The 14574-nt window shown below is 42.9% G+C and overlaps 1 protein-coding gene across 2 annotated transcripts in view; it reads left to right on the forward strand.

Moving 5' to 3' along the window:
- The window catches only part of LOC311144928 (ras GTPase-activating-like protein IQGAP2), a 77908-nt gene that overhangs the window by 11946 nt on the left and 51388 nt on the right, over window positions 1-14574 (forward strand). For both annotated transcript variants that reach the window (XM_084181109.1, XM_084181108.1), the window contains one exon: window positions 5421-5520. In XM_084181109.1, coding sequence (XP_084037235.1) covers window positions 5421-5520 — 100 coding nt within the window. The remainder of the gene's footprint in view (window positions 1-5420; window positions 5521-14574) is intronic.

The following is a 14574-nucleotide window of genomic DNA, read 5'->3' on the forward strand; positions in this document are numbered from 1 at the left end:
ATTCAGACAGCTGATGTTCTGAAAGAGCTGCAAAATCTGGACCCCTACAAATCCTCTGGGCTAGACAATCTGGACCCTTTCTTTCTAAAACTAGCCGCCGAAATTGTCGCAACCCCTATTACTAGCCTGTTCAACCTCTCTTTCGTAACATCTGAGATCCCCAGAGATTGGAAAGCTGCTGCGGTCATCCCCCTCTTCAAAGGGGGTGACACTCTAGATCCAAACTGTTACAGACCTATATCCATTCTGCCCTGCCTTTCGAAAGTTTTTGAAAGCCAAGTTAACAAACAGATCACCGACCATTTCGAATCCCACTGTACCTTCTCCGCTATGCAATCCGGTTTCCGAGCTGGTCATGGGTGCACCTCAGCCACGCTCAAGGTCCTAAACAATATTATAACCGCAATCGATAATAGACAGTACTGTGCAGCCGTCTTCATCGACCTGGCCAAGGCTTTCGAATCTGTCAACCACCACATTCTTATTGGCAGACTAAATAGCCTTGGTTTCTCAAATGACAAACCTCCAAACGAGCTTCAATGCCATACAACACTCCTTCCGTAGCCTCCAACTGCTCTTAAACACTAGTAAAACTAAATGCATGCTCTTCAATTGAACGCTGCTGGCACCCGCTCACCCGACTAGAATCACTACTCTCGACGGGTCTGACCTAGAGTATGTGGACATCTACAAATACCTAGGTGTCTGGTTAGACCGTAAACTCTCCTTCCAGACTCACATTAAGCATCTCCAATCCAAAGTTAAATCTAGAATCGGCTTCCTATTTCGCAACAAAGCCTCCTTCACTCATGCTGCCAAACATGCCCTCGTAAAACTGACTATCCTACCGATCCTTGACTTCGGCGATGTCATTTACAAAATAGCCTCCAACACACTACTCAGCAAATTGGATGTAGTCTATCACAGTGCCATCCGTTTTGTCACCAAAGCCCCATATACTACCCACCACTGTGACCTGTACGCTCTTGTAGGCTGGTCCTCACTACATATTCGTCGCCAAACCCACTGGCTCCAGGCCATCTATAAATCACTGCTAGGCAAATCTCCGCCTTATCTTAGCTCATTGGTCACCATACCACCCACCCGTAGTATGCGCTCCAGCAGGTACAGTGGGGAGAACAAGTATTTGATACACTGCCGATTTTGCAGGTTTTCCTACTTACAAAGCATGTAGAGGTCTGTAATTTTTATCATAGGTACACTTCAACTGTGAGAGACGGAAAAATCCAGAAAATCACATTGTATGATTTTTAAGTAATTAATTTGCATTTTATTGCATGACATAAGTATTTGATCACCTACCAACCAGTAAGAATTCCGGCTCTCACAGACCTGTTAGTTTTTCTTTAAGAAGCCCTCCTGTTCTCCACTCATTACCTGTATTAACTGCACCTGTTTGAACTCGTTACCTGTATAAAAGACACCTGTCCACACACTCAATCAAACAGACTCCAACCTCTCCACAATGGCCAAGACCAGAGAGCTATGTAAGGACATCAGGGATAAAATTGTAGACCTGCACAAGGCTGGGATGGGCTACAGGACAATAGGCAAGCAGCTTGGTGAGAAGGCAACAACTGTTGGCGCAATTATTAGAAAATGGAAGAAGTTCAAGATGACGGTCAATCACCCTCGGTCTGGGGCTCCATGCAAGATCTCACCTCGTGGGGCATCAATGATCATGAGGAAGGTGAGGGATCAGCCCAGAACTACACGGCTGGACCTCAAGAAAACCATTAGTAACACACTACGCCGTCATGGATTAAAATCCTGCAGCGCACGCAAGGTCCCCCTGCTCAAGCCAGCACATGTCCAGGCCCGTCTGAAGTTTGCCAATGGCCATCTGGATGATCCAGAGGAGGAATGGGAGAAGGTCATGTGGTCTGATGAGACAAAAATAGAGCTTTTTGGTCTAACCTCCACTCGCCGTGTTTGGAGGAAGAAGAAGGATGAGTACAACCCCAAGAACACCATCCCAACCGTGAAGCATGGAGGTGGAAACATCATTCTTTGGGGATGCTTTTCTGCAAAGGGGACAGGACGACTGCACCGTATTGAGGGGAGGATGGATGGGGCCATGTATCGCGAGATCTTGGCCAACAACCTCCTTCCCTCAGTAAGAGCATTGAAGATGGGTCGTGGCTGGGTCTTCCAGCATAACAACGACCCGAAACACACAGCCAGGGCAACTAAGGAGTGGCTCCGTAAGAAGCATCTCAAGGTCCTGGAGTGGCCTAGCCAGTCTCCAGACCTGAACCCAATAGAAAATCTTTGGAGGGAGCTGAAAGTCTGTATTGGCCAGCGACAGCCCCGAAACCTGAAAGATCTGGAGAAGGTCTGTATGGAGGAGTGGGCCAAAATCCCTGCTGCAGTGTGTGCAAACCTGGTCAAGACATACAGGAAACGTATGATCTCTGTAATTGCAAACAAAGGTTTCTGTACCAAATATTAAGTTCTGCTTTTCTGATGTATCAAATACTTATGTCATGCAATAAAATGCAAATTAATTACTTAAAAATCATACAATGTGATTTTCTGGATTTTTGTTTTAGATTCCGTCTCTCACAGTTGAAGTGTACCTATGATAAAAATTACAGACCTCTACATGCTTTGTAAGTAGGAAAACCTGCAAAATCGGCAGTGTATCAAATACTTGTTCTCCCCACTGTATATCTCACTGGTCATCCCCAAAGCCAACACCTCCTTTGGCCACCATTCCTTCCAGTTCTCTGCTGCCAATGACTGGAACGAACTGCAAAAATCTCTGAAGCTGGAGACACTTATCTCCCTCACTAACTTTAAGCATCAGTTGTCAGAGCACCTTACCGATCATTGCACCTGTACACAGCCCTTCTGAAATTAGCCCACTCAACTACCTCATCCCCATATTGTTATTTATTTTGCTCATTTGCACCCCAGTATCTCTATTTGCACATCATCTCTTGCACATCTATCATTCCAGTGTTAATACTAATTGTAATTATTTTGCACTATGGCCTATTTATTGTCTTACCTCCATAACTTGCTACATTTGCACACACTGTATATATATATTTTCTGTTGTATTTTTGACTTTATGTTTTTTACCCCATATGTAACTCTGTGTTGTTGTTATCGCACTGCTTTGCTTTATCTTGGCCAGGTCGCAGTTGTAAATGAGAACTTGTTCTCAACTGGCTTACCTGGTTAAATAAATAAAAATAAAAATATAGCAAATAGGGGTGGCAATACAGTCTGCTACCATTCTCAATGGTTTCATATCAAGGTGGTCTATACCTGGTGGCTTATCATTATTGATGGATAACAATAGTTTCCTCCTCTCCCACACAAACTTGACCAAATTCAAAACAGCAATCCTTATTTTTCATTATTAGATATTTTATACAAAAATATGATGGTTCACTGTTCAATAATGTCATTTCACTTCTGAGTTTTTCTACTTTACTCGTGAAATAGTAATTGAAATTTTTGGCAATATTGAAAGGTTTTGTTATAAATTACCCATCAACTTCAATGAACGATGGGGATAAATTGGATTTTCTGCCCATGATATAATTTAAGGTACTCCAAAGTCTTGTTCCATTGTGTTTTATGTCATTTATCTTGGTTTGGTAATATAATTTCTTATTTTTGTTAAGTTTATTCACAACATTTCTCAATTTACAGTATGTCGTTCCAATCAGCTGAGCAGCCTGACTTGTTTGCCACCTCTTTTGCATCATTTATTTGAACCATACCAAGGGGCTCTAACAGTTCTCTCAGTTAATTTCTTAACAGGTGCATAATAAATAATTTTACAAATACTTCCAGTGCTGCATCTGGATTCACTTCCTCATACCAACATACATATTTTACATCTTCAACAAAAGAGAACACATTTTGAATGATCTCTTATAAATTACTTTAGGCCCAACCTTTGGCACTTTGGCTTTCCTTGTTATTGCCACAATGTTATGGTCACTACAGCCAATTGGAACTGATATCGCTTTGGAGCAAAGCTCTGCAGCGTTAATGAGGATATGATCAATACAAGTGGATGTCACATCCAACACTATTGGTATACACTAGTTGGTTGAGTGATAACCTGGGTCATATTACAGGCATTAGTCACAGTAAGAAGATTCCTCTTGAGAGGAAAGCTAGTTGCTAACCAGTCCAGGTCACCCAGAAAATAGACCTCTCTGTTAACATCACGCACACTATTAAGCATTGCACACATTATCCAAATACTGACTGTTAGCACTTGGTGGCCTATAGCAGCACCCCTAAATAAGAGACTTTAGATGAGGCAGGTGAACTTGCAACCACAACACTTCAACAACATTTGACATGAGATCCTCTAAGCTTTACAGGAATATGGCCCTGAACATATACAGTGCTATGAAAAAGTATTTGCCCCCTTTCAAATTTTCTCTACTTTTGCATATTTGTGATACTGAATGTTATCAGATCTTCAACCAAAACCTAATATTAGATAAAGGGAACATAAGTGAACAAATAACACAACAAGTACATATTTATTTAATTTATTTCATAAACAAAGTTATACAACACCCAATTCCCCTGTGTGAAAAAGTAATTGCCCCCTTACACTTAATAACTGGTTGTGCCACCTTTAGCTGCAATGACTCCAACCAATTGCTTCCTGTAATAATATAATAATAATAATAAGTTGTTGTAATATTAGGTTTTGGTTGAAGATCTGATAACATTCAGTATCACAAATATGCAAAAGTAGAGAATTAGAAATGGGGCAAATACTTTTTCATAGCACTGTACAGCAACACCTCCCACATAGGCATTCCTGTCTTTTCTGTTGATGTTATATCCTTGTATTGCTACTGATGTGTCATCAAAGGAATTATCTAAGTGAGTTTCAGAGATGGCCAGTATATGAATGTTGTCCGATGTTAGCAAGTTATTGATTTCATGAACCATTTCTAAGGCTACATATATTAATATGGGCTATTCTTAGCCCTTTCCTGGGTAGCTTATTGGAGATACACAATTATTTCTCCATATTATGTCTATGTGATGTTACTGACCAGGAAGCTTGGCTCTCTCACTCCTCCCAGGCTTTTGTGCGGGAGGGTGGACAATGAGCTTGTCATAGCAAATGTAAGAAATGTCCCCACACTCTCTCTAAAGTTGGTAATAATGTCCCAAGTATCCTACTAGGCAGGTTTCTGATTCTTTGGGATTTTTAAGAATGCATGCCAAAAAGATCCTATGACGTTGATAATTGTTCTCTCTGTGTTCTTATTAATCTCTTAATTCACAAGAACACAGAGAGATAACTATATCCAGTCCAAGCTGATTATAGCAGATGATTCCCACTCTCTCATTAGTGGCCTGTGTGCATAATGCTGTAACTGTGTTGTTGTTTCTTCTGTCTGCAGCCATTCAGGACGATGAGAGGTTCTCGGCGGAGGAGATGGACGAGAGGAGACGACAGAACATCGCCTACGAGTACCTCTGTCACCTGGAGGAGGCCAAACAGTAAGAGAGGAGGTGTCATGGATGTAGGGAGGAACAAAAGAGAAGATGATGAGGGAGTGGGGAGAGAACAGAGAGAGGAGGATGATATGAGTGGAGGGATGAGGAGACCATACAGTAAGAGGAGAAATGGATGGATGGAAGGAAGGAGGGGTAAGAGTGGTGTAGTAGGAAGAGAGAGCATTAGAAGGAGAAGAGAGATTTTGGTGCTGTAGATTATGATATCTTGAGTGCCTTTTTGGCGCACACGTGTGCTGTCATCAGGTGACGGCTGGCTGTAAGCTGCGGCTCATTGAAGTGTTTGAAATGGAGTGTGGGAGAAGCAGTTTTTTTCTCAAAGGACAGACTAGCTCTCCTGCTGACAGCTACTCACGCTGCTCTGAAATCAGGTAACCTAACAGCTCAGACTGGGACTAAAGGGAGAATGAAACTCATAAAGTTCATGTTAGCTTAAACATTAACACTTTAAACCCCACAATGTCTCTGACATGGGGCCGACAATGTCGTATTATAGATTAGTGTGAAGAATTTCTAATACAGTTATTTTAAGATGGGTTGATAAAATAAGTTGTGATTGGTTTTGATAAACCAATGTAGGCTTTTCCGAAGAGCTCTGAGCGTGCCGTGCCAGATACTGAACCACTTCCTCTCCTCTGTATGAAGGCACCCAACGGAACAGGAAGCCTCTCCTCTCGTGTTCTTACATGCTGGTTTTCAGACTGCCCACCAAACCACACCTCTGCAAGCAACCCAGAATAATCACACCAAAACCTAATCCTCTATAGCTGTACCATGGTGACATCACCAGTCAGCAGGTGGTTTGAACACTTCTAGCCTGTATGTGTTGAGGTCAGAGTTTGCTGTGTACTGGTATGACTGCATTGACTCCCCTGATGAGATGTTGGATTGGAGTTTGACTGCAGAACGTAGACTTTGATTTGGTAGAGAACAGAGACTTGGTAGTGGGATCATTTATGACAGGGATCATCAACTAGATTCAGCCACAGGACAAATTTTTTTCTTGAGTGGGGGGCCGGAACATAATTATATATAATTTGTAGACTGCAAAATTGACCGCAAGAAGCCCAAACAGATATAACGTTTGACTAAAACACAATCATTTCAAACCTTGCTTACATTTGTATACGATCACGTCTTGTCCCTCTATTATGCGTGGGAATACTTGGGAACAGATTTCTTAAATTAAAATCACTTGGAGCTGATTTTCAGGTGTTTTTTACAGTATTTTATGTTCAACAATGAAAATTAAACAAAAATAGTTTTTTGCTCAGAAAAATTGGGGGACCAAATAAAACCAACCGCGGGCCGCCAGTTGGGGAACCCTGATTTATGACCTTATTGGTGTCATGGATCTCTGTCTGTCAAAGCGTAAAATGGATTCTGTTGACAAACTAGCACTCAGCAGCACGGCTGACTTCCCATCTCTCTCCTCCATCGCTGGTGAGGCCTCTATTCTGGGAAGCTTGTCATCTGGGATTAGGATTATAGTGCTGGCTGCTAATTAGGCTATTAGTGAATATTAGTGACTGAGTCAGGCAGTGGGATTAGGGCCCGTCTAACCCTGCTCTGCTCTGCTTCCACTCTGGGGTCAGGAGTCACAGGCACAGGGCAGGCATGCAGCCCCAGTCTAGTTGGCCCATCAACAGCACCTGGGAGAATGGCTTGATTAGAACAACTAAACCATAATGCTTTTGTCTTCTCTGGTAAATGGGGTTAATGCACTCTGAGTATCTGTCTGGACTTTATTAATACACCTGTGGTTTAGAGGTATGATATGATAACACACTGGTAGCTCACAAGTCACAACCATAGTTCACCATAACAGCCTTGCAAAAGGGTTTACTAATAAAAACCAGATGGTACACATTAGTTTGCATAATGTAGGCCTACCTCAGTTTTAACCAAAACTGTAGTGCAGTGACAGGCCTAGGCCTAGACACTATTTTACAGGCTCATAGGTGGACTATGTACCTGTAGTACTGAGTAAACAGTATGTCAGCTTGCACATGTGTTTTTTTTAATAGTCAAATTCAAGGACTTTCAGGAACTTTTTCAAGCACTTAATTGTCATTTTCAAGTACCTCAATGTTGTACAATTGTGTAATTGATGTAATTGTACATATAGGGCCTAATATATAGAACCCCCACCTCCCCTAAAAACATGCAAAAAGTGTCAAACAAGTAGGCCGTTACCACTTTAAGGATGATAATTTTTTTAGGCCTTGCCAATGCAATGATATTCAAATAATTATTACATTCTAAAATATGTGAGAATAATGTGGATATTGCCTGACTAATTAGATTGGATGCATGCATGGCCATTTTCCTGTAGCCTATGAGGCCGACGCAGGGACACATAATAAATCCATGAATAGTGGTAGCATTAATCTCACCATTTGAATCTTACAATCGCTGTTTTTATAATGACAAAGTGACCAAAAACCAGGTTCCTTTTTTAATGGAATGATTTGAATGGACAGCCAAGTTGAAGCGAACATTAGATGTTGTCGTCCTCATAATAACCGTATGTGGTTATACCGCAACAGAGTAGTGCAACACCTTTCAATTGAAGCAGCGGGAAACAAACGAAAGTGGCCAAATCTCTCACAAAAACGGATATAAAATGAAATCACAGGTAATTATAAGGGTGCCGGAGAACTTAAAAATAAATTGGCTACAATAATTACAAGGACTTTTCTACACAATTGGGTCTATCCTACACAATTGCGCATAGTAGACTTGGTTTTCAATTCGACACACAAAAACATATGAAAACATGAACACATTACCTTTCTCTGTTAAATCTAAGGAGACCCTGCTGTAAACCAAGCAGACAACAGATGATCAACATGAGTTGGTTAGGGATATTAGATCCAGCGTGGATCCAGGCACAACTGTCTTCACCGGCGTAACCAATGAGACACCAAGATTTTCTGGACATTCCTCACGACACCTTTTTTCCAGCTCTTGGGCTGTTGTTGCATCGCATGCGCTATCACAACAGTTGTTCGTCACTTGACTGTCATTTGGAAAATTCAGTCCTGGATCAGATGATGCTGTGTGAAATTATCACAGCGTAACTAATCAGCTGGAGACCAAATGCACATCCAACAAGTATTATGCATAATTATTGAAGAACGTGATCAAGACAAAGGAGATGCTTGTGGACTACAGGAAAAAAATATAAGAGGCCTGAGTACACCCCTATTCTCATCGACGGGGCTGTAGTGGAACAGGTTGAGAGCTTCAAGTTCCTTGGTGTCCATATCACCAACAAACTATCATGGTCCAAACACACCAAGACAGTCATGAAGAGGGCACGACAAAGCCTATTCCCCCTCAGGAGACTGAAAAGATTTGGCATGGGTCCTCAGATCCTCAAAAAGTTATACAGCTGCACCATCGAGAGCATCTTGACTGGTTGCATCACCGCCTGGTATGGCAACTGCTCGGCCTCCGACCGCAAGGCACTACAGAGGGTAGTGCGTACAGCCCAGTATATCACTGGGGCCAAGCTTCTTGCTATCTAGGACCTCTATACCAGGCGGTGTCAGAGAAAGGCCCTAAAAATTATCAAAGACTCCAGCCACCCTGGTCATAGAATTTTCTCTCTGCTACTGCACAGCAAGCGGTACCGGAGTGCCAAGTCTAGGTCCAAAAGGCTTCTTAACAGGTTCTACACCCAAGCCATAAGACTCCTGAACAGTTAATCATGGCTACCCTGACTATTTGCATTGCTCCCCCACCCCATCCCCCTCTTTTACGCTGCTGCTACTCTGTTTACTATTTATGCATAGTCACTTTAACTCTACCCACATGTACATATTACCTCAATTACCTCGACTAACCGGTGCCCCCGCACATTGACTCTGTACCGGTACCCCCTGTATATAGCCTCCCTACTGTTATCTTATTTTACTGCTGCTCTTTAATTATTTGCTATTGATATCGCTATACAAAAAATTGTCCGACATCTAGATCCAGGATTCTTACGGGGTTCAAGTTCAATGTCTAATTTAACTCATTTAATGCATAATATATGATATAACGACAACTTTCACTGCCATAAATGCAAGGACAGGAAGGTAATGTTTTATGTCACACGATTTTGGACAAATCCTTCAAGACGGCAACCATGATAAAGGTTTAAACAGGTTTTAAATCAACTCATACATTTTATTGAATATAGCCATGAACCCCCTTATATCTTAATGTAATGATTAAATTTTTTTTGCCAGATTATTATCAATGACTTATCAACAGCTGTAACAAGTTGTCCAGCATAGGAAATCCTCACTGGTACCCTAGTTTATAGAAAGACCCATATAGGCTAGTAACACTTGGTCTGGTCACTGGTGTGGGATTTCTCCTTTTGTCCCAAAGAGCATTAGGCTAATATTAGGGCTGGGAATTGCCAGGGACCTCACAAAACAATATTATCACGATACTTATTTGCCGATATGTTTTGGGATTCTCACGATTCTATATGTATTGCGATTCAATACTGCGATTTGATTTTCCAAACGTATTGCTCACTATAGAGCATGAGAAAATGAGTTTTGATCAGTCATGGAAATAAGTGCTCAAAACATGTTGGCTCACTATTTAAAAAGAAGATGAACAAACTACCTAGCCAAAAAATGTATCGATACTTGGAGTCAGTATCGATATATTGTCCAAAATAATATTGGAGTCAGTATCGATCCCCTCCCCCCTTCTCCCATCACTAGTTAATGAAGTGTTTAGCCTGGTCACAGGTCTGACAGTACCATCCTGAAAATTAATAGCAAACATATATTAATTTTTTTACTCTGTCACTAAGGTGACCCGAAAAAAAAAGGTTTAGGTGGCTCGCCCAAGGATTACAATGGCAGAAAAATCTCTGACAATAACAGGAAAGAGTGGCTGAGGAGTTGTAAACACTGTTGTTGGAGCTGTGCTTCTCAATGCAGCTGTATACAACCAACCACATTGTTTCACTCCTGGAAGTGCAGCTTCAGAGGCTGGAGAGCTTTGTTACTGACTGAGGCAGGATGTTCTTCTCGTCTCGTTCACTTTACCTCACCCTGGTACTCTTTTTCTCGCTCGGTTTCTCTTTCTTTCCACCTCTCTCCTTATTAATACACTTTACCTCTTATTTTCATCTTTGAACTAAAACACCCACAATGGTGTGTCACTATAGCCTTGTATCTGTGTCTGTATACTCTTGCGTTTCCCCACTCCTCCACTACATGAGCGCTAGCCAGTACAGTAGGCCGGCCCTCTCTCCAACCCACGCAACCAACTCTCATCAAGTGCTCACTGTGATCAGACGGACATCGCATGATGTGCTGTTATCTTTATCAGCCACCCACACAAAGCCCTCTGTGCCTCCAGTCACACCGCCTCTATTCCTGATGAGGATTTGTTATTGTGGTTCTTTTGGCGAGGGCCGGCCTGGTTGTGTTTGTCCTGTAGTCCCCTGGGCCAGTTCAGTAGCCACAGCGCTGCAGTGTGTAGAACGTGGCTGTGGCACTGTTCCAAGATGGTAGATTAATGTCGGGTCGCGTTAGTGCAGAAGTGTGCCGATCTGACACACCAGTCAGATTCTTCAGGCCTGTTGCCCTAATTCCCCGCTTTCCCAGGCCATTATGGCTCAGCATGGCAGCATTGGACCAACTGATATCTAGGCCCGTATGAACAGTGTCTCAGAATAGGAGTGCTGATCTAGGATCAGGTTCTCCCTGTCCATATAATCTTATCCATAATGATCTTAAATCTTCGATCAACACTGCTACTCTGAGACGCTTTAAGACTACAGGCCCTGGTTTTACTGAATGGTACTGGACTTAACTGGTGTTGGTTACTGTACCTTCAAGGGTCATATTCTGCCCAAAGTGTTCATGCTCCTGTTATTTTAGCCCAAGCCAAGAGGCAAGCCTGTTCTTTTCACCTGCTTTTTCTGTGTCCGTCATCATCCTCTCATGTTTCCTTTGATATCAGAAAGCCATTGATTTGCCATAAAATGTCCCCATGTACTGTAGTATCTTGGCATTTGCCAGCAGGGTTTTGGTGAAGAATCACAGCACTTTATAAGGTTGTAGAACAAACAAAGGACCTTACAATGAATGGCAGCTACAATGAACCGTTCATTCTGCAATGAAACTCTACAATGAAGTTAAAGGGATAGTTCACCCAAATTACAAAATGACATTGGTTTCCTCACCCTGTAAGCAGTCTATGGACAAGATATGACAGCAATCCATGCTTTAGTTTAGTTTCCCTGACACTTTCCACATGCTACCATTTTAGCATTTGTGGCACAAATCCCATTCAAGTCATGGGACCGTTATTAGCATTTTTACATGCATCATGTTCAAATCATCTATAAGTGACTTTGTTGAGCTTCACAATCAATTTGAGATACTTTCGGATGATTTGGACATGATGCGCGAAAAATTCTAATATCGGTCCCATGACTTGAATGGGATTTGTGCCACAAATACTAAAACGTTAGCATGTGGAAGTGGTGCCAAAGAAACTAAACAAAAGTCATACCTTGCCAATAGACTGCGTACAGGGTAAGGAAACCAATGTGTAATTTTGTAATTTGGGTGAAATATCCCTTTAAATGAATCAATCAATCAACATGATAGGGTACCATGGCATGGACTGACTCGCCATAATAACGTCATGTCTCCCCCGCTGTTTGTTGTGGTTGTCACACTCCGATACAGTAAGTGCTGACAGAGGAGAGGGAATGATGTGTTGGTTGTGCTCAATGTGTTGACACGTGTTGGGGCAGAGTGTTTTGTCTGCTGTGGTGGTTCAGCCTAGACAGACAAACGTTGACTTGTCATTAGAGGTTGGATTAAGGAGGGTAGGCCTGATTGAGTGAGCAGGACGGAGGAGGCTTGATGGAGTGAGCAGGATGGGGGAGGGGAGGCCTGTTAAAAAACGATATACACTGCTCAAAAAAATAAAGGGAACACTTAAACAACACAATGTAACTCCAAGTCAATCACACTTATGTGAAATCAAACTGTCCACTTAGGAAGCAACACTGATTGACAATACATTTCACATGCTGTTGTGCAAATGGAATAGACAACAGGTGGAAATTATAGGCAATTAGCAAGACACCCCCAATAAAGGACTGGTTTTGCAGGTGGTGACCACAGACCACTTCTCAGTTCCTATGCTTCCTGGCTGATGTTTTGGTCACTTTTGAATGCTGGCGGTGCTTTCACTCTAGTGGTAGCATGAGACAGAGTCTACAACCCACACAAGTGGCTCAGGTAGTGCAGCTCATCCAGGATGGCACATCAATGCGAGCTGTGGCAAGAAGGTTTGCTGTGTCTGTCAGCGTAGTGTCCAGAGCATGGAGGCGCTACCAGGAGACAGGCCAGTACATCAGGAGACGTGGAGGAGGCCGTAGGAGGGCAACAACCCAGCAGCAGGACTGCTACCTCCACCTTTGTGCAAGGAGGAGCAGGAGGAGCACTGCCAGAGCCCTGCAAAATGACCTCCAGCAGGCCACAAATGTGCATGTGTCTGCTCAAACGGTCAGAAACAGACTCCATGAGGGTGGTATGAAGGCCCGATATCCACAGGTGGGGGATGTGCTTACAGCCCAACACCGTGCAGGACGTTTGGCATTTGCCAGAGAACACCAAGATTGGCAAATTCGCCACTGGCGCCCTGTGCTCTTCACAGATGAAAGCAGGTTCACACTGAGCACGTGACAGACGTGACAGAGTATGGAGACGCCGTGGAGAACGTTCTGCTGCCTGCAACATCCTCCAGCATGACCGGTTTGGCGGTGGGTCAGTCATGGTGTGGGGTGGCATTTCTTTGGGGGTCCGCACAGCCCTCCATGTGCTCGCCAGAGGTAGCCTGACTGCCATTAGGTACCGAGATGAGATCCTCAGACCCCTTGTGAGACCATATGCTGGTGCGGTTGGCCCTGGGTTCCTCCTAATGCAAGACAATGCTAGACCTCATGTGGCTGGAGTGTGTCAGCAGTTCCTGCAAGAGGAAGGCATTGATGCTATGGACCGCCCGTTCCCCAGACCTGAATCCAATTGAGCACATCTGGGACATCATGTCTCGCTCCGTCCACCAACGCCATGTTGCACCACAGACTGTCCAAGAGTTGGCGGATACTTTAGTCCAGGTCTGGGAGGAGATCCCTCAGGAGACCATCCGCCACCTCATCAGGAGCATGCCCAGACGTTGTAGGGAGATCATACAGGCACGTGGAGGCCACACACACTACTGAGCCTCATTTTGACTTGTTTTAAGGACATTACATCAAAGTTGGATCAGCCTGTAGTGTGGTTTTCCACTTTAATTTTGAGGGTGACTCCAAATCCAGACCTCCATGGGTTGATAAATTTGATTTCCATTGATAATTTTTGTGTGATTTTGTTGTCAGCACATTCAACTATGTAAAGAAAAAAGTATTTAATAAGATTATTTCATTCATTCAGATCTAGGATGTGTTATTTTAGTGTTCCCTTTATTTTTTTGAGCAGTGTATTATCATGAATGAAGTTGGACTTTGATGTGGCTTTAATAGTAACCTCTAACACCCTGTGTGTGTTGAACAAACACCCCCCCACACACACACATTTTACAAGGAACTCAGTTGTGAAACATCTTACTGTTACATTTTTATAGGGAACTTAACATTATTCTCAACTGACACTTCACTTGCTGCAAGGTTCAACATCTAAGTTGGCGGTTTCATTTCAGCTTTCAAGGGGTTTGTATGGTTACTGGGGTAACAAATGCAACAGATGAGTTCATATTGTAAATTTAAGAGTTATCTCTCTTCTCTCTCTTTTTCTGTCGGTCTGTCTCTTTCTCTCTCGCTCTCCCTCTGAGCACATGCATGACATCATTTATGTCTTACAGGATTTCACTCATCTTGACTGAAGACCCAGAATCACCTATAGGCCTACTGTTGAGTTCCTTGAGGACCAAACCCTTTTCCCCTGCCCCACATACTCCTAAACAGTTTACTCTTATGCCCCATATAGGTTTCTCTTAAAC

The sequence above is a fragment of the Coregonus lavaretus genome, assembly GCF_964263955.1.
Source record: "Coregonus lavaretus genome assembly, chromosome: 17".
Classification (NCBI taxonomy): Eukaryota; Metazoa; Chordata; class Actinopteri; order Salmoniformes; family Salmonidae; genus Coregonus; species Coregonus lavaretus.